General features: G+C 44.2%; 1 protein-coding gene across 1 annotated transcript in view; it reads right to left on the bottom strand.

The window, feature by feature from the left end:
- clmpb (CXADR like membrane protein b) overlaps positions 1–22222 on the bottom strand; it is a 68010-nt gene that overhangs the window by 9625 nt on the left and 36163 nt on the right. Inside the window, exons 2-3 of the mRNA XM_079732803.1 lie at positions 7364–7521; positions 2022–2226 (exon numbers count right to left, since the gene is read on the bottom strand). Of these exons, the coding sequence (XP_079588929.1) occupies positions 2022–2226; positions 7364–7521 (363 nt within the window). The remainder of the gene's footprint in view (positions 1–2021; positions 2227–7363; positions 7522–22222) is intronic.

Here is a 22222-nt window from a genome sequence, read left to right as displayed (position 1 = left end):
GCATCATCTGTGACAGCCTAAACATAACCATTTGAAGTCTCGGTTTATTTTTAATAAACAGACTTCAAATAAAAAACGGAATAATTTAAATTAGGAGGGATGTTATTGTCTCATTGTTGACTCAGCAAGTCATTCTAGCATTGTTCTTTTTTTCAAACCAACTCTGAACTATCGATATTTTGCTGAGGTTTGTTCTTCTAAAAAGACGTGGCGGAGTCACTACTTTGGTCGCACACCCAGCCGGCCTACCGTAATTTATTCCATTATTTCTCTCTGCTGCTCCTGCTCCTAGCAGCCCAGCGAACACACAGCGCTCACAGGCTCAATAAGGGGAAATAATGAGGGGGGGGCTGCAAGCACCGCACATCTCACAGCTCTGTCAGGGTCAGTTAGGCCACTGCAGCAGGAGTACAACACACATACGCACACACACACAAACACACACACACACACCCACACACACACACACACCCACACACACACACACACACACACGCACACACACACACACACACACACACGCACGCAGACAAAAACACACACTCACAAAAACACGCACACACACACAAACACACAAAAATACACACTCACACACAAACACAAACACACACACACAATTTCATCTTGTCTATAAACACTTACACACCGATGTGTGCACACCTAAAACCCTGGCTCAAGCACACAGACACACACAAACGCACACAAACACACAGACACACACAAACACACCGTCTCTTGCCAAAGCGCCAGCTCGGCTGCCAAGCCATTATCTTAGCACGAGGAGCGAGCGAAAAATGCAAATGGTGGTCTCTAACAAAATCGAAAGTGTCATGGCAAAGCTGAGGGCAATTTGTAAAAATGCAGGCACTGATTCACTGGAATGTCTTTATGGAAGAGCGGGGAGAGTGAGAGCAAGGGGATTAACAGACTGTTCCATTAGAGAACCAATAACCACGTTGGCCTAATCTCCCGTGATGTTTTAATAAACTGCCTGCTTTTCCTGACATCGAGAAGGCTCTCGCTCCTCCCGTCGGCGGGGATGGCTGCAGCTCTCCTGGTGCACCACTCCTTCCTCGCTGTCCTTCAGAGTGGCTAGAGAAGATAGGCCCATGGCCAGTAGGCCTCAATAAGCCCCTTTATAACCAGCCTGCTAATGGCTTTGCAAAATAAGGCGTGTGGATGAAAACAGAAACACAATGGAAAGATATCATGATTTATCCTCGTAGCGTATCCGCAGTTATGGCCGTGCTTGAAGAAGCAGCCCGTTTTTGATTTATTTAATTCACGGAAATTGGTTTACTGCTGTAGAAAAGGGGAGCTCTAAATTTGAGTGTCTCGCTGATGGAGAGCGATTTGTCGACCTGTCTGCTGATGAATACGAACGGGCAGTGCGGGTACAAGCGTCTACGCACCACGACAGTCAACAGAGTTGGATGATCATTCGTTTAACTAATGAAACTCTAACCTCATAAATCAGTTCTGTGGTTCTACAGAGACAAAAAAAGAAAACACAGCCACATTTCTCTGGTCTCACTTGGCCGTATCAATCTAAACACACCCCAAACGGCAAGAGAGCAAATCAAATCACACTTCCTGAATCCAATCGAATCATTAGTTCAGTCAACATGATGGAGGAAATGTGGCAGGGTAATGACCCAGTGATGAGGTCTTTGTACAGTTTGTGTGTTTGTGTGTGTGTGTGTGTCCATGTGAGTGTGTGTGCGTGTGTGTGTGTGTGTATGTGTCCAAGTGAATGTGCGTGTGTATGTGTGTGTGCGTGTTTATGTGAATTTGTGTGTATTCTTGTGAGTTTGTGTGTGTTTGTTTGTGCGTGCATGTGACCATGTGAGCACACACACACACACACACACACACACACACACACACACACACACACACACACACACACACACGCCTATATCATTACGTACGTATTCCGACGTGTGTGTGCGTTTGCATTCGTTTGCCCTGGAACCGCACGTGAGAAGACACAGAACGTGCAGAGCCAGAGCAGCACTCACCCAGCACAACGAGGTTGACCTTGTCCCAGTGGTACTTCCCTTCAGTCTTGACTTTACAGACGTACTCCCCAGAGTCTGTCAGCTGCAGGTCACTGATGAGCAGGGAGGCGTCTCCCTTCAGGTAGTCTCCAACTAAGAACAGGCGGCTCGGCTCGCTCTTCGTCTCCTCGTCGGTGTACACGTTGCCCGCAAAGAACGTGATGATCTGAGTAGTAGCATGAGAAAGGGAGCATAATATTTTGGTCATGATTACCATAGGGTAATTCATATTAGTGATATTGCTTCTTTTTTTTCTGTTGTGTTATTATTAGTATTATTATCTCTCTAACTTCAAATAGCAAACAACAGTATTGCTAGTGCTTATCCTATCCCAATTGGACTACGTCCTGAAGCACTGCCTTACAAAGAAGTGCCAGTGAGGCAAAGTTTCTTCCAAACTAAAGGAGGCTTACAGTTGCCTGAAGGGAAAATCCTCGCTGGCATTAGAATTCTTGCCTGAAACTATATAAAATGTCAACTATGTCTGTTTACATAGCTGAATCGTTTTTTTCTTTCTTTGGTCAGAGAAACATGTTTTTTTGTTCTGTGTGTTATTAATGAATTGGTTAAAATTAATTACTTCCAGTCGTTGATGATGCTTCTACTTGAAAGGATCTAACTTCTTTTTTTTTCCCCCCAATTCATTCCATTCGTTTATCACAAGTCGGACCCTCTCACTCGTATTACATCTCTCTCTCTCCCTCTAGCTGTCCCCGTACACAAACAAACACAGCTGTCGCCATGGCGGCCTGGGACTCGGGGCGAGTGCGCGCCTGCAGACGGGGAGACTGTTAAACGCTGGTGCCACGGCGCATCAGTGGCTCCCAGACAGGGGGCACCTGCTAGGATTGCAGGTGATGACTGGCCATTTACACACACACACACACACACACACACACACACACACACACACACACACACACACACACACACACACACACACACACACACACACACACACACACACACACACACAAATACACATTGACACATTCCCCCCCGCCGCAGCTGGCGGGCTAACATGTGACATGGCTCTGACACCTGCGCGGTGGGTATTTTACATGTGCACCTCCTACGGGAACACTCTGAACTTCGTTCACTCTTTATTCACATGTGTCTCGGCATTTATTGAACATACAAACAGCTCAATCGTTGTTAGCCAACATGGTGAAGGGTCGGCTTTTCAGCGGTTACAGCACACGTTCCAAACATCAACAGACCACGCTCACGTATCTTAATTTCTTGAGTCAGAGTTGTGAATTTGTCTACACTAGCCAATTTCTTTTACATCACTTTATATTACTTTGAACATACTCAGCCCCTCCATCCCCCCCCCCTGCACATCCTAAACACATGTAGCCTGTTCCCTTGCTAAAGGAGGCTAAATGTTGACAAGATGCTCTATGCCCGCTCAACATGGCTTCCAGCTGCACAATGGCATAAGTTATTCATTGTGCCGCAGGCATAGTTTCTTTGTTAATCAAATCTTCAGACACTTGAGTCTAATTAATAGTCTGTTCTTTGTTAACTTCGTCAACCCACGAGCTCCATATCCAAATAAACCTGTGACCCCAAAGACCAACCCTACGACCTATGCTCAACCACCCCTACGGCCGTTTTCATTGACAACATTTTGGATATTAGACAAGCCATCAATATTTCAGTTCCAAACATGAATGTTAGATCACTGGCATGTAAATATAAAAGATCCTGGGACAATGATGCCGTGATTTAATGCTCTAGACTACCAAAACTGTGTAAACAGTGTCAGAACGTAAGCCGTCCACCTGCTGCCCTAATACTCTACCAAGCAGCTTCTTTAAGGACGTCCTTGACTCTCTGGCACAAGAAATACTGTGAATAGTTAACAGCTCTCTTCAATCAGGCAACTTTCCAAAAGCCTTAAAAATGTTGTTATTAAACCCCATAAAAAGAAGCGGAGCCTTGATGCTTCAATAATTAACAACTACAGACCGATGTCAAAATTGCTCCTTTCTCATAGAGAAAGTTGTCCTCTGTCCTCTGATTTCCTTGCCTCAAGAGCTGCCAAGAAAACTTCTGTTTAGGATTTCGACCCCTTCATAGCAATGAAACCGCTCTTATTAAAGTGGTTAATTATATTTGTCTTAACAAAAATTGGACCGATTGGACTTTAGTGCTGCACTCAACAATGTTGACCACTCAATACTTTTGGACAGATTGGGAAAGTTGGGTTGGGATTTCCAGCAAAATCCTAGACTTTTTTAGGTCATATATACAAGACACTAATTTGTGTCCATTGGTAACCATGTATCTGAAATAACTAACATGACGTGTGAATTCCCACAAGGAATGAATCCTATTTTTTTTTAAAGAATCCTAAATCCTAGCTCCATCTTTATTCAACCTCTAGATGCTCCCACTAGGCATAATTATGCAAATAACAACATGGCTTTATTGGCATACCATTTTTATGTGAACAACAACAAAAACTATGTATCCCTATCACCAATTGACTATTGTATGATAGATCTGCTGCGCCAGCACATTAAGCAGGTCAAGGACTGGATGTGCCAGAATTGTCTACTACTTAATACGGACAAAACTGAGATAATTGGTTTTGTTGCCAAAGATGAGAGACAGAAAGAAACACCTTGAGTCTGCATTGGCTCACGGTATGTCAGAGGATTGATTTAAAAACACTTATGCTTACCTGTTATTCACTAAACGGTTTAGAGCCAAAGTATATCACTGAAATGCTTTCGCTGTACGAACCCCATAGACCTTTAAGATCAACTGGGACCGTTGTTCCCAGAGTCAAGACAAAACATGGAAAAGCAGGATTCAGTACGCACTACTACGGAACCCTGAATATCTGAGTCTTGCTCCAACCCTGACTACATTTAAATCACGGATAGAAACGTTTATGTTCACCTTGGATTTCAACTGAACCATTTTGAATTCAACTGAGCAATTTTGACTTATGTTATTCACATTTCTTTCATGACTGCTTTTAAATCATGTTTTCATGTATTTTATTGATTCTGTTAAATCCAGTTGTTAAGTGTTAAATCTTGTTTTATTTAATTGTATGACATTTTTTTATGTAAAGCACATCGAGGCTGCCTTGTGTATGACATGTGCTATATAGATAAATAAATAATAATAACAATAATAATAAAGTTGACTTGCCACTAAACATTGGACGTCGAATAGAGGTGAAGATCATGTCTATGTCTGGTCCGTCAGTCCATGACCAATTCTGGACATCTATTTGACGTCCAAACTAGGTCACTATTTGGATGTCAAACCATGACCCAACTTGGACGTCATTTTTACGTTCAACATTTCACCTTTGAACTGGGTAATTTTGGACGCCTATGTCAGCTGCAGGAAATGTAAACATGATCCCACGCAATGTGACGTCTGAGTAACGTCTTTTCTGTGTCATTATTGGACGTCAGATTTTGGTCCACTGAAGGGGTTGTTTTGTTACCCTGTTCAATCCCCAATGTCCAAAAGCCAGGGTTAGGGTAGTGTGCCAATCACTCCCTCACAATCACTGTCTGTAAACCAGAGAAGCTGTTGTTGACATCATTTTCTAAGGATGATGGAAGACAAAAATAACGTTTTTTGACCATACATGTGAATGGTGAAGTGTAATAAAATATGTAACTGTTGGACGTGAGGAGAAGTAGGCAGTACAAATGATCAAGTTTGAGACGCAAATTTAGGAGATAATTCTGCAGTACAATTTGTTCCCACGAGAATGGCAGCAACACTTGAACTAGCACGGTTGATGGGGGCATTGACTTAATGTAGGATTATTTTCCTCATCTCCTCGAAAAATCATGAAGCATAGTTAAACCCCCGCGCCCCCGCATTATTTACACCCAGAGCAACAAGAGGATCTACACCAGATGTTCCTAAAGCAAACCCGGACTATCCTCTTATCCTTGCAGGCTCCTGACTCATTCGGAAGAATTAATTTCAATAATAGAACAACCATCATAGACGCCTGTGTACAAACAGCTTAAATGATGGCTCCCAGGTTTGTTTCTATGGGTTGATATATCTGTCAAATGATGGGTTTAGATAGATGGCCATGGGCTGAATGTGTTAGTACTCCGCACACATCCATCTAAAGAATTAAGAAGCTGCTAATAAACCGCTTCTTTGCTGGAATTGCATGCATGTTTGTGACGTCGCCGTCGACAACACTGTGTCCTAGATGTGTCCTACCAGGCAGAAAAAATTATAATAAATAGAATAAAACTACTAGACATCAATGACTGATTCAGTTAATAAGAAGGAGCTCATATAAGATTACATTAGATGACAAGCCTGCAAGCTTTCCCCATCAAATTAACATCAAATGTATAAGCAGCAGCAGGGTATGTGTGCTTTAAAGTCTTTGGATGGTTGGCTGCTTGATAATGACATGCTAATCAATAGCATCTATTAACAGTATCAATGGGCTATCCCAAAATGTTTTTTTTAACTGTAGTAAGGCTACTCCCTCTCTAAGTTATTCCATAGATTATTCTGTTTGAAATTAAAACTATGGCTATTGTTTATTATTCATTTTAGTTTAGTAAACTGTAGTGTTTGTGAGACACAGAAGTGGTTGAATTCGATTTTTGTTAGTGGAGCAATACCTGTAAAATATTCATGTACTAATATACTATCTTATGATTCATGAGATCCATATTTGGTTATATGAATAATTAACAAAACATAATTTGAATACCATTTATTTTATTTTCACTTCTCATTCTTTTGTATTTAATTTTGAAGTGATCTAATAAATGTGTCATATTCTGCCAGTGGTAATACAACTTCAAGCTTGTTAGTTTCATCATTCGGGCCTGAATCATTAACTTTCATCTCAAGTTCTCAAGCATGAAGAATGTGAGAACGCAATCAAAGTCCCAAAAGGGTGCCAGCCTTCAAAACCAGCCAAGCATTGTACCAAACAACTTAATTAAGAAACATCTAAAACATGACAATAATGACTTATACCTTATGTCTAATGACAAAATAATGGATGAAAAAGTGAAACTGTTCTGTTCCCTACTAGATACAGAGACAGGCTATTTGTTAAAATAGTTTATGTTTATAGTTGTTGTTTATCTTGATTTATGAGAACTGCTTTTAAGTTATTCTGACTTAGAAAGGAAAAATGACTCTTATTTGACTCAGCCATGATTCATTGTTTTGTAACAAGGCACACTCCAAAATAGATAGGGAAAAAGGTAACAAACATAAAACCTAGAGAAACAGGGAAGCCCCAAAAGGAGGATGGCTGGGAGGAAGAGACTCACCACGTTCTGCTTTGAGTTGGGCTTCTGCAACAGCCACTCGATGTCCAGGGGCAGGCCGCTGGACTGCCAGAACTTGTGGTGGCACGGCAGGGTGGCGTTATCGCCCACCACCATCTTCATCTCTGTCAGGGCCCCCGCTGACAGCACGCCTAGCAACACTGAGGGGACACAGAGATGAGGGAACACGTATTGATTACCATGACACACACACGAGACACTGCAAGCAACACAACCCGCAACAGGGACATTCGTATGACATTTGAAGTGGTCATCTACAGATTGAACATTGAGTAAATCAACCAGAAATATAACTTAGTGTCTTAACACTATTTAGATATTGGGGCTAGGATAACATCGGCAGGAGACATACTGGGAAAAAAACAGTAAACATTCAAGCCAATGGAGCTACAGATGAGCGCAAAGCTACACACTTACAATAAATGCACACCCCTCCACTCCCTTTATTTCCACTTGGCTCCATTTTGGGTTTCATCAGATTCCTTATTTAAATAACATGACATTGTGATTCAGTGGGAGCCTCATCTCCAACCAGGTCCTCAAGCATTTCCGAAGGACCCTACTGCAAAACTACTCCAGTGAATGATGACAAAAATACACATATTGACCACAAACAAATTCCCCACTCTAGCTAGGCTAATGAGTTTTGGTTGCAGTATGTGAAGAATAAACAAACCAACAAACTTGCATGGATTGTGCGTTTGCTGTGTGTAAATATACCCCCCCCCCCTTACATCAGGATGCAGGACAGGGAGGCGGAGTGTGTGTGTGTTTGTGAGATGGAAAGACACAGCGTAAGAGAAAGAGAGAGAAAAGGGAGATGGAAGTGTGTGTGTTTCGCCACTGAGTCGCTATACAGACATCTGACTCCGTCCACCTGCTTAACAAGAGCACAGCGAAAACAATATAAAAGCCCCCTCAAGCTCCTGTGGGCTTACTGTCCCAAATTTGACAGATATTTTTGGCCCCTTCAGCATTTAACTTAACTACCTGCCTTTGATTTCATCGTAGAGTGAGCCAAGAGCTTTTGGGGCTTCTTAGGGCTTAAAATAACGTCATCCAACCCCACAGATGCCCAATTCCAATGGCGAGGGTACATCCACAACCCCTTTTTATCACACTGGGACCAGCTGCTGAATAGGTGCTAAGTGCGCCTTTATTCCCCCATGTTAAAATACACACTCAATTTGTTACACAAGCTCCAACCAAAATAAGACTCTGTATCCATTGTATGTTAATTAACCAGTCAGAGCTACCAAAAGAAGGGATTTCTCTTTGGTTGACAACATTACAAGAACACACCCTATGTTCCACGAGAGGCCGTTTGTGTGAATGTATCAGGCACATGTCAACCCTCCTTGCTTCAGAGGTGTGCTTGCGCTACAGCACTGGTTCTCAAACTGTGGTACGCTTACCACTGGTGGTACGCAGAGGAATTTCGGAAAATAAATAAATAAATATTTTCTTTTGAAACACAATATCAAAATGCTAGTACGTATGGAAATACATCAAGCATTTAATCATTAAAATGGGGTTTAAACTAAGTTTTACCTTTCCAGTAATATTTTGCTTCAATATCAGCCTGTATGGTAGTTGGGCTGTAGCCCGCGCAAACATCCAAGATTACAAGGCAAACTGACGGCAAAATTATGAGTGGTTAAAGACATATGATCGTAGCTCAAAATGGGAACTAATTGGAAGAGAAGAAAGAAGAAATCATGTGGGACATTGAACCAGTCCAAGTCCCAGATCAGGAACATCATTGCACACATCGTCTCACTCGGACAACAGTTCCGAGAATATTTCTTAGTGACGGCCGAAGCGAACGATAAGAAACGATGAGAAACCCGTTCAGCATCGAAACCCTTTTCAGCATTGAAGGACCGAGGACCTCACTGAAGATGAGCAGGGTTATCATGCGACAAAACATTGAAGTCTGCTTTCAGAAGGCGGTCGTTGTTGGACTTTTGGAAACAGCAACGCAGCCAATAGCCTGCGCTTTCGGACAATGCCGTGTGCTTTGTCCTTTCTTTTGCGACCAACTATAGTGATAGAAAGGCTTCTTTTCACTTGCCATCATAAAAACGAAAAAGAAAGAAGAAGGATGGAGGTTGAGCCACCCCTCAGACTGAAGCTGACCTTGATTGATCCAGAAATCGCAGGAATGTCGCACTGATGAAGGCGCACCCTTCTAATTAGGCATATCGAAGTTTAGTTTGTTTAGTACATAGTTGGTATTCTTAATGTTGGCACTTGCTCTCTGTTTGTTTGATTGTGTGTCAGTTATAGTGCTACAGCTAGAATAGGGCAGGCATACGCAACTGTATTTTGTTATATTTTATAACATTGGTCTTAATGGTGGTACTTGAGGAGACAAATATTTTCTGAGGTGGTATGGGGTATAAAAAGTGTGAGAACCAATGCGCTACAAAACCCGTCAGTGAGCAGCAACGGGGGACATAGTGGATCGTAGCACAGCCATACAGGACTATCTGGCTCTAAAAGGAGAATAACTCACACTGATGACATCAACCGCTGTCGGTTGGCACTGAGTGATGACATCATCCACTGTCTGGTTGACTCATTTGGAATAACATCATAGGAAAGAGGGTGGGGCAATAAAGGGTTAGTATTAGCGTTTTTATGAAATAAAACGGTTTAAAATTGATAAATAATTTGAATCAAAGAACCGTGATCATCTATAGGCCGTTAGACGCACTGCACATTAGTCTGCATATGCTTCACAAACCGATTGGAAGGCTTTTATTCACTGCAGCATTTTGATTGCTGCGTGCCTGAATTTTATGTAGAAGCACCATCGTCCTCAGACAGCTTTATTGCCATACGAAAGTGTGCAAGTGTGCAAGGTTGCACATGCAAGATAATTTTTCTGAGTCCCGCTCTCTTCTTTTTCTCAATTGAAATCTTTTATTGAAGGCCAATTTCTAAATTCTCTCTTCCGTGCGAAGATCCTTGTCCGTATTCCCTTTGTATGTTTTTTTTTATATAGTATTTACAGAGGCATTCATCATGTGGGCTTCCTGACGATATTAGTTTAAGAGGTCAGCAGGAGATAGATAGATAGATAGATAGATAGATAGATAGATAGATAGATAGATAGATAGATAGAGAGAGAGAGAGAGAGAGAGAGAGAGAGAGAGAGAGAGAGATGAGAGAGAGAGAGAGAGAGAGAGAGAGAGTTGAGAGTTGTTGGTTAGTGCCTATTGTGCATGCATTTGGAGTGGGGGGGAGAATATTCCCAACATTGAAGCAGGTCAGCTTAATTGTCAGTGTGTGCACGTGTGTGGGTATGCATGGCCGTCTTGCAAGGTGATGGTTCGTAGAGTTAAAGGGCTCTGTTGGACGACCACCATCTCCCTCCACCTCCCTTCACCTACGCCCACATCACAACTCCTGCAGTCAGCCCTGATAATTAGCTCTCCTCCCACACTCCCCTTGTCCTGCGGGGAAAAACCACAGCAGTATGGGACAGGCTAGATAAGAGCTCCATGGCTCAGATCTTACAACCTCATCCCAGCTCGACCACTGCCAACTGCACCACCCACGACCCCACCTCCTAAAGCAGGCTGGGGAGCCAGCTATGGGAGTCAGGAAAGGTTAGATGGAGGAAAGCAGCAAGTTGTTGCAGCAGCAATATGCTTATCACACCCATGAAGAATTAGGTTCAGTATTGGACTGGGAAAGGGCAGACCGAAAGCTCTGTGCTGTCAATTGCTTACTGTCAATCGCAACCTTCAGGCACTTTTTTAAGATGAGCTTCACTTTATTCCCTCACTAGAGTATTGAATTCCAAGAGAACAACATGTATTTCCCTGACAAAGAGATTAAATTGTACCGTGTGCACTGAGATTATTCTGATAGGATCTGACAAAGAAAAATGGTCAGACCAACCTGGTGTTTTCTCCTGGTGTTTTTCTTGCTCCCTAATTTAGGGTTTCAAAGACAGGCTTTGTTTTCGTGAAGGGGAATGGATTGTGTTGCTTCTAAAACTAGCTCCCCTTAATGTATGATTGAACTCTTGGATTGGTGTCAAACAGTGTGTGCACAGATGGACCAGGTTGGACTGTCGGACATAATCGTTTATGTCCACATCCCCGCCGACAGGCCAAACACAGACTCTGCACATTGCGCAAGCAAAAAAAGGAAAAGAAAAAGGTTCCGTCGGCAAGCTTATCGAAGTTGCTTTTGTCCCCACGCTCGCACAAAGGAACAACAGTTATGCAGCGTTTTGTGACCCCAAAAAATTGTGCCAAAATATTGTCTTTTACCGTGCAGTGTGAGATTCCATTAGGACTTGGGAAATGCCATTATAGCCACAGATTGACGGAGTGAGATGGGGATTGGGACTGACTCTCTCTCTATTTCTCTCAGCTCTGTGCAGCTAAGCTTCACATGGCCACTTTTGGCTAGCTTTGGTCTTTATCCGTTGGGAAAAAAAAGAAGGAAAGAATCACAACGTAATTAACAAAGGAGAGTGGGACCAGCCACCAAAGGCTTAGAGAGGAAGGGAAAAGAGAGGAAGAGAGAGAGGGAGAGAGAGGGAGACAGTCAGAGATTGAGACAGAGATAGAGAGAGAATTGGGAGGGAGAGAGAGGGAGTGAAAGAGAGACAGGGAGAGTAGATAAAGTAAGGAGTAGAGTACGGGAAAATGTGGAGGAACCAATTTCAATGAAAAGGCCCTAGGGGGAGTTGTGCTCCAGTAAATCCGCCTTCCTACAAAACCCTGAAATCTTATTATAGTGTAGCCAGTGGGATGGACCGACAGACGGACAAACAGGACGGCCATGAATCTTTCACATTGACCAAAGTCAAGCCCTGCGTCGCAGCAGTAAGCACTTTGGCCCAGCCGAGGCATGTGTTACAGCTAAAGTTCTTGACCTGTGGTGCTTAAACGCACAGCATATTAGAGAGGGACAGAAAGAGAGACGGGCAGAGAACTACAGGCATAGGGGGAAACCTGATTCTAGGTTAGTGTGGACAACCTTGATCAACTGTGTTCTGCCTGTCAATTCTCCAATGATCGGTCAGCATAAGAATGGTTTCAGTCCAAATGGTTTTCACCGATGGTTAAAACTTGAGGAATATCAACATATAAAGTGCTTATAATTTTTTTTCCTTCTCTTTTTCGAAAAACTGTGCGCGGCTCTACACAAAAATGAGTTGTGTGTGACAAGTCTGTTGCGGTAGACTGCAGTGTTGAAGAACAACCCACTGCTGGGTGATGAAAAAACACGCAACTAGCTGTGCTCCACTTTTGATTTGAATACATGGAATGCAACAACACCAAGTTTGTAGCATTCATAGCACTGCAAATGCAAGGGTTTCATTTGTAGACCATAGGCTCAGTGACCATTGTATTACCTCATTCCACGATAGGTAGTAAATTAATGTATTTTTTTACATGACAATTTTCGAGATTCGAGAACTGACACGTTACACATTAGCACTTTTCTTGGGTGTATGTAGCTGTTGGGTGTGTGTGTGTGTATTTGTGTATGTGTGTACGTGTGCGTCTGAGCCCCAAGACACCATAACAACTTCCTTTGTGGAATGCTGTCAGCACAAAGTGAACATAGGACAAATAATATACACGTGTGTGTGTGTGTGTGTGACATGCTTCTCATATTCCTGCCGACATGAATGTTTTATTATTTCTTGTACCACAGCGAGACCCGGCAAGGAGATGATGACGAGCACAGTGAAATATTCTGCGCTCAGGGTGACGTTTTAGCAGAGTGTGTGCCTCACACCACAGCACACGGCCACTTTTGACCTGAATATGTTCCTCTATACGTCCCTCTCATTTCATTTATTGATGTATATATTCCATAGATATACACACACAAATACATTTAATGAGATAAAGACAGCGAAAGAGCAAGGGGGTGAGCAAGAGAGAGGAAAATAGGCAATGGGTAAGGGGCTGGGGTTCAGGTTATGCCCTCTGTTCTTTCCCACTGTCTTTGAGACTTTGGAGACAGAGAACGAAGGCTTCAAACAGTGAAAAGCTCTCACATCTCAGATTTCTCCCTGGGTAGTGCCCCGCCCCCAGTCGTTTCTGAGAGAAAAGAAAAACCTCCAAGACCTATGAAAACAAACCCGCGCACTGCCTCTCGGAGAAAACGCTTTTTATGTGAACTCCAGGATTCCTCTTTATAATTACAGGCGTCTTTGGGGTAAATATTTTTAAACGTTCCAAGCTATCATGCCCCATTATAAAACATGCACATATACAAACACACACACACACAAACACACACACACACACACACACACACACACACACACACACACATACACACACACACACACACACACACACACACATACACACACACACACACACACACACAGACTAAACAAGTGTATGTGCCCTGAATCGCTCTCCTTTTGGTTTCAAGGTCCAATTTGTGAATAAATTGCGACTGCGGAAATGAAAGCGCCTGTGCTTTCCCCTCACTGGAGGCTGCTCTTTGAAGGGTTGTAGTCCCGTAATCCTCGCTGCAAACAACGCTTGCTTCTGCTGACATAGACGTTCTCTTCCTTCCCGTCACCCCAAGTGAGACACCGCAAAGTATCAAGGACTTGACTGTTGTTGGAAAAAGTCACTGAAGACTTAGAGAGAGAGAGAGAGAGAGAGAGAGAGAGAGAGAGAGAGAGAGCGAGAGAGAGAGAGAGAGAGAGAGAGAGAGAGAGACAGAGTGAGACAATATGGGTCCACTCTGTCACTCTTCAGTCACGAAGACAGACTTTGATATGCCCTGGAGCTATGTTACAGGGAACCTGGTGAGGCGCAGATAGAAGAACAAAGAATAAATAGAGAAGAACAATTGTTTCCAAGATAATCCCTTGGAACTGGGGGCGACTGGAATGAGCGGGAGGGCCAATGGGAAATCGGAAGAGAATAAACGGGAGATGAAGTGCAAGTGAATAATGAAGGCCCCGTGGTAAATGTTCACCTCAACCCGCTGTTATTACTTCATTAGCATTCCTTTCAAGGCTCCGTCACTGCTGTCATGTCAAGTGGAAAGGGACAGCGTTCCACCAACGGATCCCCAAAATAGATCCCGGAATTAGTTTCATGACAGCCACTTCTTAATTCCCCCATAGAACTGTTCTGCAGTTCCTTCCCTCTGAAAAATAGCAGGAGGAGTGGTTGGACCCCCGAAATAAGAACGCTATCTACACTACATTCTAGCAGGAGGATGTCTGTAATAGAAGTTGTGTTAACAGTGCTTAATGCAACTTCTCAGCTCCTATGAGCACGCCTGCGCCAGAAGTTGTTTCTGGAAACCTTACAGCTCAGGTAGGTGGCCTTGATATGTTTTTATTTAGCATTAAAGCGCAGATATCATTCACACACCCCACAGAGCTCTCCCGAGTGAGTGAGTGTGGCAAGAGAAGCAAAATGTGCGGACGAGGTCTGCGCATCTAATGCAATGAGCTATAGCCCTGTTCGAAGGAAAAGCTCATTAAGACATGGCCTACCTACAGATATGTGAGTGGGAAGCCTGACTTATTAAGCCCTCCACCTTTTATGTAGTTGTGTACAAACCACAGCCAGACATATGTGCTACAGACCAACAAGGCAGAGGACTTTGGAAGGACACAACACTTAGAAAACACTGAAAGTCTTTTGCTGGAGTTTGTCTTTTTTAATTAAACCGAATTCATAATTTTAAGAATTGATGGCCCCCATTTAAAATTTTTATTACAACAATGCGTCTCGGGGACTTTTGGTTTAGTCTTTTGAGGATGGCTGCCGCAAGCTTGCACACTGCGTTTAAATAATGACACTCGGCGAGGGCCACTTTTTCTTCTGAAGGGTTCAGACGGGACAGGGAGCAAATGCCAAGTGATCCGTTTGGTGGGAGATAACACACTTGAATGGGGGCGGCCTGGACACTGACCTCAATGCAACAGCTGATCCCCCTCACATCTGGAAATAACCAGCGGCGTGCGCAAACATTTACATTTGTTCTGCAAAAAACCGTCTCTACCGAAGTCTAAGACACCAGCGATGTGGTGAAACGTAGAAAACAAAGATGGAAAAGCCAATGCCTAGCCAACTAAGCGGGTAGGAAGCAGATTGTTTGTTTATGAATGTGCGTCCGTGCGATCTTGCGTGTGAGAGAGGGAGAGAGAGAGAGAGAGAGGAAGAGTATATGTGGCCAATATAAAGGGCACATCGTCCCTGAAGCAAATTCACCTTGGCCTGGACAAACTTTGCCATTCTAGATTGCAGAACATCTCTTTTAATAAGGATGGAGCATCGATTTTTATGCATTTCATTTAAAGAAAAAACGATTTTTGGGATATGGAAAAAAAACACAAAACTCCACTCCTGAATCATACTGTATATGAATAATATATGTGCTTCAAATCTTTCCCCCACAGATAGAAATGTGTTTGCCTGCATTGGTCAGAAGCTTTGCTATCCTTAGGCTATTCAGACCAAAACATATATCGTCAATGGCACTCATATAAATAGTGGGTAAATATCAACAGCAGAGACCACCGTGAAAGGCCGCAGTCTGTGGAGTTCAAGCTGTTTGGCCCTGCCAGTCTGACAGATGGTGCAGTATGAAACCAACACTGGGTTTTGTGTTCATTAAAAACATAGCAGAAGACAGGCTCACCTGCTGATGATCCACTTAAAACTCTCCTGCGAGGTACACTATGATACATCAGCTGCATCACTGCAATGGCTGGAACAGATGGGCCAGCTGTGATCAAACAAACAATGTTGACGCTACCATTATCGCACATGCACAGAAACACGTTGTACTTTCCTCTCCCTTCCCCAAAGCACCAGTTGACACTCACAGACAGACAATGGGTGCACTCGCTTTTGGCAAAGAACACACATCTTTGACCCTCTTAATCACGGGGTCTGATCTTTGTGTCTGGCTGTGCGAGTGTGTCAAAGTACTACTCTCAAACTGTTGGAGCGGCAGAACTTAGGCATTGACCCGCAGATCAATAGTTAATAGGCTTCTGTGCCGCCAAGTTCGTTTTTTGCTGCAATCTGCAATTTCTTTATGTCCAATACATTTGAAATAGAGCTGACTACAGGTGTACGTAACACAGGAAATGGAAGGCACTGTTGTCCACCCCGAGCTTCATCTAGTGATGGATGCTCCGCAATAGTGCTGCTGTAAACTTCAAATACTGCGTGCTACCTTCGGCCCTATAAATTACTGCACCCCTGCGTCTGGTTAAATGCACTCCAATCCCCCAGTGTTTCATGGGAGGCTTTAACTAGGCGTAGGAGGAAATTAAAGCCCTCAGCGGGATGAGTGGTGAAAGTAGGAATGCAGCAAAAAAGGAAAGAAGAAGAAGAAAATTACGGCAAATCACCAACGAATGCTTGTCCTAGCTTTAGCAGGCTAATGTCTCTGCAATTGAGGACAGTAAGGCGACCACAAGCTGGGTGCACACATGTGCTGAAGAAGACATTAGTAACAAACAACTTTATGCTAGTAAGCAAGAGCTAAAAATGTAAGCAGTGCGTATGTTCGTGATGTGGACAGTGACAAAATGTATTCTCAATATAGGTTATGGTGCAGGTGATTTCGCTGCACATGTTTTGCATTTGGGGATGGAAAGTCTTGCATCTCCTTGTTTGTACCCTTACCCAGGCCATGTATTCCTCAGCAAAGACATTGGTCGGGAGGCAACATGCGACTCAGAACTAAACAGTTCATTTTACTTAACTGAAATCAAACTTAAAGCTAACTTTTGCCCTTTCTGCCAGCAAACCAGATCTGAAAATAAAAAGTACGGGACTCCTACGACTCTCAAACGTAAAGGTGCTTCAATGTATGTGAATGTGAACTGCTGTGAATGAAGTGCCTCCTCGGCTTGCTAGCGGTCGCTAAATAGATGAGCAGTGGCCGCGGGCTGCCCAGTGTGAGTAGGTACATAAAGGGACCGGGTTGGTTTGAGGACTACATGTAGAAAGGTGTGAACTGGTGCGAAGGCAGACAGGACGGAAAGTGCTAACTGTACAACCCAAAGAGGTCAACAAGAGCTAATGGGAGGGGCTTCCAGGTAAAGTCCACTTAGGCTCTTCCAGGAGAGCTAATGAGCCAAGTTACCATCTGTCCTAATGCTTTTCGCCATTCCTGTTGACCACTCTTTATATTTGTTATTCGTACACAGTCAAGTACACACATGCTTGCACAAGCAGGCGGACTAACAAGCAGGCGTGCACAGGCGCACACACACACACACACACACACACACACACACAAACACACACACAGTTCACTGCACTGCCTGAGACATCGGCAAGTCATTTCAGAATGCATACACACGCATATGAACACAAATGCCCACAAAACAAAATAGTGCACTGCCGACACACACACACAACACACACACACACACACACACACACACACACACACACACACACACACACACACACACACACATGCTCACTAATGGACACAGACAAACTCCTCCCCGTAAATCCGCCTGCCCTTTGCCGGCACCCGTCCCACACCACGCCGCCCCCACGACCATATAAGGCATGACCACGGCAACACATCCGAGGACGAAGAGGAGGAGGAAGCTAGATGAATGGTGCTCTGGTACAGCGAGCTCTCCGGGCCCCATATTTCACTCCCCAACGCCTGATTAAAAGGAGCTGCGAGCGCCGCCCGGACCAAGGCCCCCCTCTCCAACGCCCCGTCTCTGAGTGGCGGGGCGGTCGATCACAGTGACTCCTCAGGCCCGGGGAAGGAACAGGGCCGGAGGTCACTGCCGAAGCCTCTTTGATTGGCCGACGCCGTCCCCCCGTGGAGAAATCCTTGAGAACAACCCGCCAAAACGTTTCTTTTCCTTCCGAGAAACTAATTCAAGCCAACATTAATTCACGAGACCCTGCGAGAGTCTCTGTGTAATATGATTCTTATTATTGAGGCTTGAGGAAAGACATGAGGAAAATCTAATGTATTCGTAAAAATTAAATGGAGAGCTTTGATTTCTGCATGTATGTATATGCATGTATGTTAATGGTTGCTTGCACGTCTGCTCTGTGTGTGTGTGTGTGTGTGTGTGGGGGGGGGGGGGGTGGTGTGTGTCTGTGTGTGTTGTGTGTGTGTGTGATTTAGATTGCATATATGAGGAAAGACGGGATTGTTTGTACGCTTATTTGATTTTTATCTTACTGAATACACTTGAGTATGAACATTTTATTAATGCTATTTATAAGATGTTTAACAGAATCCATTGCTGTGTAACGCTGAAAATGAGTAGCACAAATACTTGTTTTTTGATGATTTGGCACTCTTCCTTGAATAATTATAGTGTGAAGATAACAAAAGCTTTAGAATTTCAACTCTCTGAAATTAGTTGTTGCTATGGTAGCGAGTAGAATGCACCAAGAGGTGTAATTAAAAAACATTCCCATGCAAAAAGAAATGAGTGTCTCATTTTGCCTATAAGTAGCTCCAAGAGGAGATTGTGTTAAAGAGCCTGTCAAATTATTCCTTGTGGGTTTGATTGCGAGAATAACACAAAGAGAAGGAAGAGACAGCATAAGGAGACTGTGTTTGTCTATCTGGATCTTAACAAATGTGTGTTGAGTATATGTATGGCGGCTGATCAGGTATATCATCAGTGGCCTGTTTTCATTTACTGCCTGTGATGAGTTCTCTTCTGAGTGAGAGAGAATGAGAGCGTGTGAGAGAGAGAGAGGGATAGAGAGAGAGGGGGGGGAGGGAGGAAGAGGCAGCGAGAGAGTGAGGGAGGGAGAGAGAGAGAAGAAGTGAGAAAGAGGGAGACAGGAGAGATAGAAAGGGAGGAAGAGGGATAGAGAGAGGGAGGCACAGGGAGGAAGAGAGAGGGAAATAGGGAAGAGAGGGGGGGTGCTGAGGTCTGTGCTAGGTGGTGAAACTATTTTCCTTTTTCTCTCCCTTCCCATACAGCTGGTCGCTCACACACACAGCCTGATGCCAAACACAATCCCCTCTGTCATCCCTGACATTTCAGCTATGTGGCTGCGACCAGAGAGAGAGAGAGAGACACCGAGAGATAGAGAGAGAGACAAATAGATAGAGACAGAGATATAGAGACCGATAGGTAGAGAAAGAGACAGACAAAGAGCGGAAAGACAGAGACAGACAGAGTGGAGAGACAGAGACAGAGACAGAGATAGAGTGGAGAGACAGAGACGGAGAGACAGAGACGGAGATAGAGAGACAGAGACAGAGAGACAGAGAGACAGAGAGACTGAGATGGAGACAGAGAGAAAGAGACAGAGAGACGGAGACAGAGTGACAGAGACAGAGATGGAGATAGAGAGAGAGAGAAAAAGAGAGAGAGAGATGTACACATGAGTAAATAAAGAGACAGCTCATTTCATTTCATTTCATTTGGCCATAATGTTTAATCTACATTTGGTCGGTCAATGAGAGGTTAATCTCATTAACTTGTGCTAAATGGTATGCCCTGGCATCCTCTGACGACGAGGCAAAGTCTAGACACGAGTTAATGAAAAGAAAGACAGTACGACCTGCCGAATGACAGTAATATGTTAGCGAGTTCCCTTGGTGCCGCGCAGAACAACAAGACTTCTGTTAGCGGGCTAATAGGAAAACAATGAGCGTATCTCGGCGCAGCGCTACATTGTTGTGTGGTTGCCTTAAACGACGACGTCAGTGTTGTGTGTTTTTGGCCTACCTGCTGTGCGAGCACCTTGTTAAGCTTCCCCCGCAACACTAGTGTGGTGGATACAGAGAACAGCTGCTAATTAACTCTGAGAGGAATAATAAGTAATTATAGATCAAAGGTTTGACACACATGAACCTCGGCTTGGCATAGGAGCATCGGAAAGAAAAACGTTCAGGATCCTTATCCGGGGGGGGTCACTTAGGCTTATATGAGGCATCGATGGCTATTTAAAGAGGAGGCTCCATATGAGATAGTACCATCACTCGTTTACTCAATGCAAATGGCTGCATTGTGTCTCAAACATGTACATTTACAACGGCCCAAGTGTAGAGCGTGGACAGAGAACGGAGACGGACAGCGCCCCGATCATTAGGTGTGGAGGCTGTGATGAGTTTTCTCCCTTACAAGGGGCTCCGAGGTGGCTGATTTAGTCCACTGAGAGCGGGGGGGGAGATGGGGGTAACTTGAGGTCCTGTGCGTTACACCAGCACCACTGCCAGCACTCTCCCGGATGGATGAACAACGCCCAGGCAGTCCCAATACCCCATCCACCCCCCCGCCCCCCGAATGACCCAAGAGAGGAGCTTGATCGAAAAAAGAAGAGAGAACGGAAAGAGTCAAAACTGACACACACAACCACACACACACACACCTTCAGGTGATTTCAACATCGTGAGGAATTTGAACGGACGTGGGTTTAGGATAAGCCAGTTGGTAATTTAACAAATGTTCTCATCTGGAGTTGGGGGTGAGGGAGTGTGTCTGTATGTGTGTGTGTGTGTGTGTGTGTGTGTGTGTGTGTGTGTGTGTGTGTGTGGGTGGGGGAAGAGGGGGATTGTGAATTTAAAATGTTTGCTTTATAAGCGTCGGATCCCACTCTGTGCTGTGTTTTACCTCCAAGCCATTCCCTTAATGTGTCTGCGTGTGCATTATGTAAATGCGTCTCTCGCAGTGCGTTCACTTCAACGTGGCCACCCAGGTCAGGCCCGCGTCGTCTACAGCATGTGGCAGCTCAGGCTATAATCAACGTCATTCCCATTCGAGGCATGAGAGCGCGTACCCAGGAGGAAGGAACAAATGGGTTTATTTTAGGCACCGGGATGTTGAGTCTTGGTTATGACTAGACATGTTAAGTGCTTATGTCCCCTTACGCTTGCCTTAAGCAGTTCCCCTTCCTTCTTAATAGTAGAAAGCCCCAGAAGTTTATCTATAAATAAAGATATGTATATATATATATATATATTTATACATAGAGATTTATATATATCTATGGTTCTGGCCTCCGGTACTGTGACAAGAGGGTGTGGCAGAGAGGGAGTTTTTTCACAGTAAAAGTTTGGGCTTTCGCTCATCTCTCTGCCAGCGCTGCCCGGCTTCTGCTGATTCAAGGACTTTTGCCTGGAGATTAATGAAAGACATTTGGCTCTATGGCGGTTCGGATCCCTCACAAAGGTTGAAAACAGCCCACGACCAGAGGAAGGTTTATGGGGTGCACAATAGACAATGTGCTGCTCATTCAGGGAAGCAATTCTTTCATCCCGCCCCCCCCCGCGCCCCCTCCCACCCTCGCTTTCTTTCATTTTTACCAACACAACAAAAAAAAAAGAGCTAAAACAGCGAGCCTGTGCCGTATTTCCAATGATTACCCTCTCCCTCTTTCCTACCATGTCACTGTCTGCCTCTCTCTGCCGAGAAATTGGATTTCAGACCTCAAAAGGAAACCTATTAGCCTGGAATTGAATGTTAACATGTCGTTTTTTTCCATGCTCCAGCAGTAGAGGATGTTTATTTGTGTCCTGCGCTGAACTTTACCTCAAAGTGACTCAACTGCTTGCGTCTACCGTCGCCAAAGCCACAGAGGCACATGCCATTTAAATGAAGCCCGCCTATTGACGTGCACACACGAAAACAGACACACAGACACTTTCACCAACACACACACACACACACACACACACACACACACACACACACACACACACACACACACACACACTCACTCACCATCCTTTATGGACTCAAACAAATCTCTGTAATCCGCCTGAATATCTGCCAGACAACACACAGACAATGCTCCATGGTATATCAAGCAGCTCCATTCTCCACGGGTGTGGTGCATACATGTGGGACTATTATTA

Source organism: Pollachius pollachius, assembly GCF_949987615.1.
Source record: "Pollachius pollachius genome assembly, chromosome: 3".
In the NCBI taxonomy this organism is placed as follows: Eukaryota; Metazoa; Chordata; class Actinopteri; order Gadiformes; family Gadidae; genus Pollachius; species Pollachius pollachius.
Note: the sequence above shows the minus strand (reverse complement) of the source record. Positions and strands in the feature narration are given on the sequence as shown.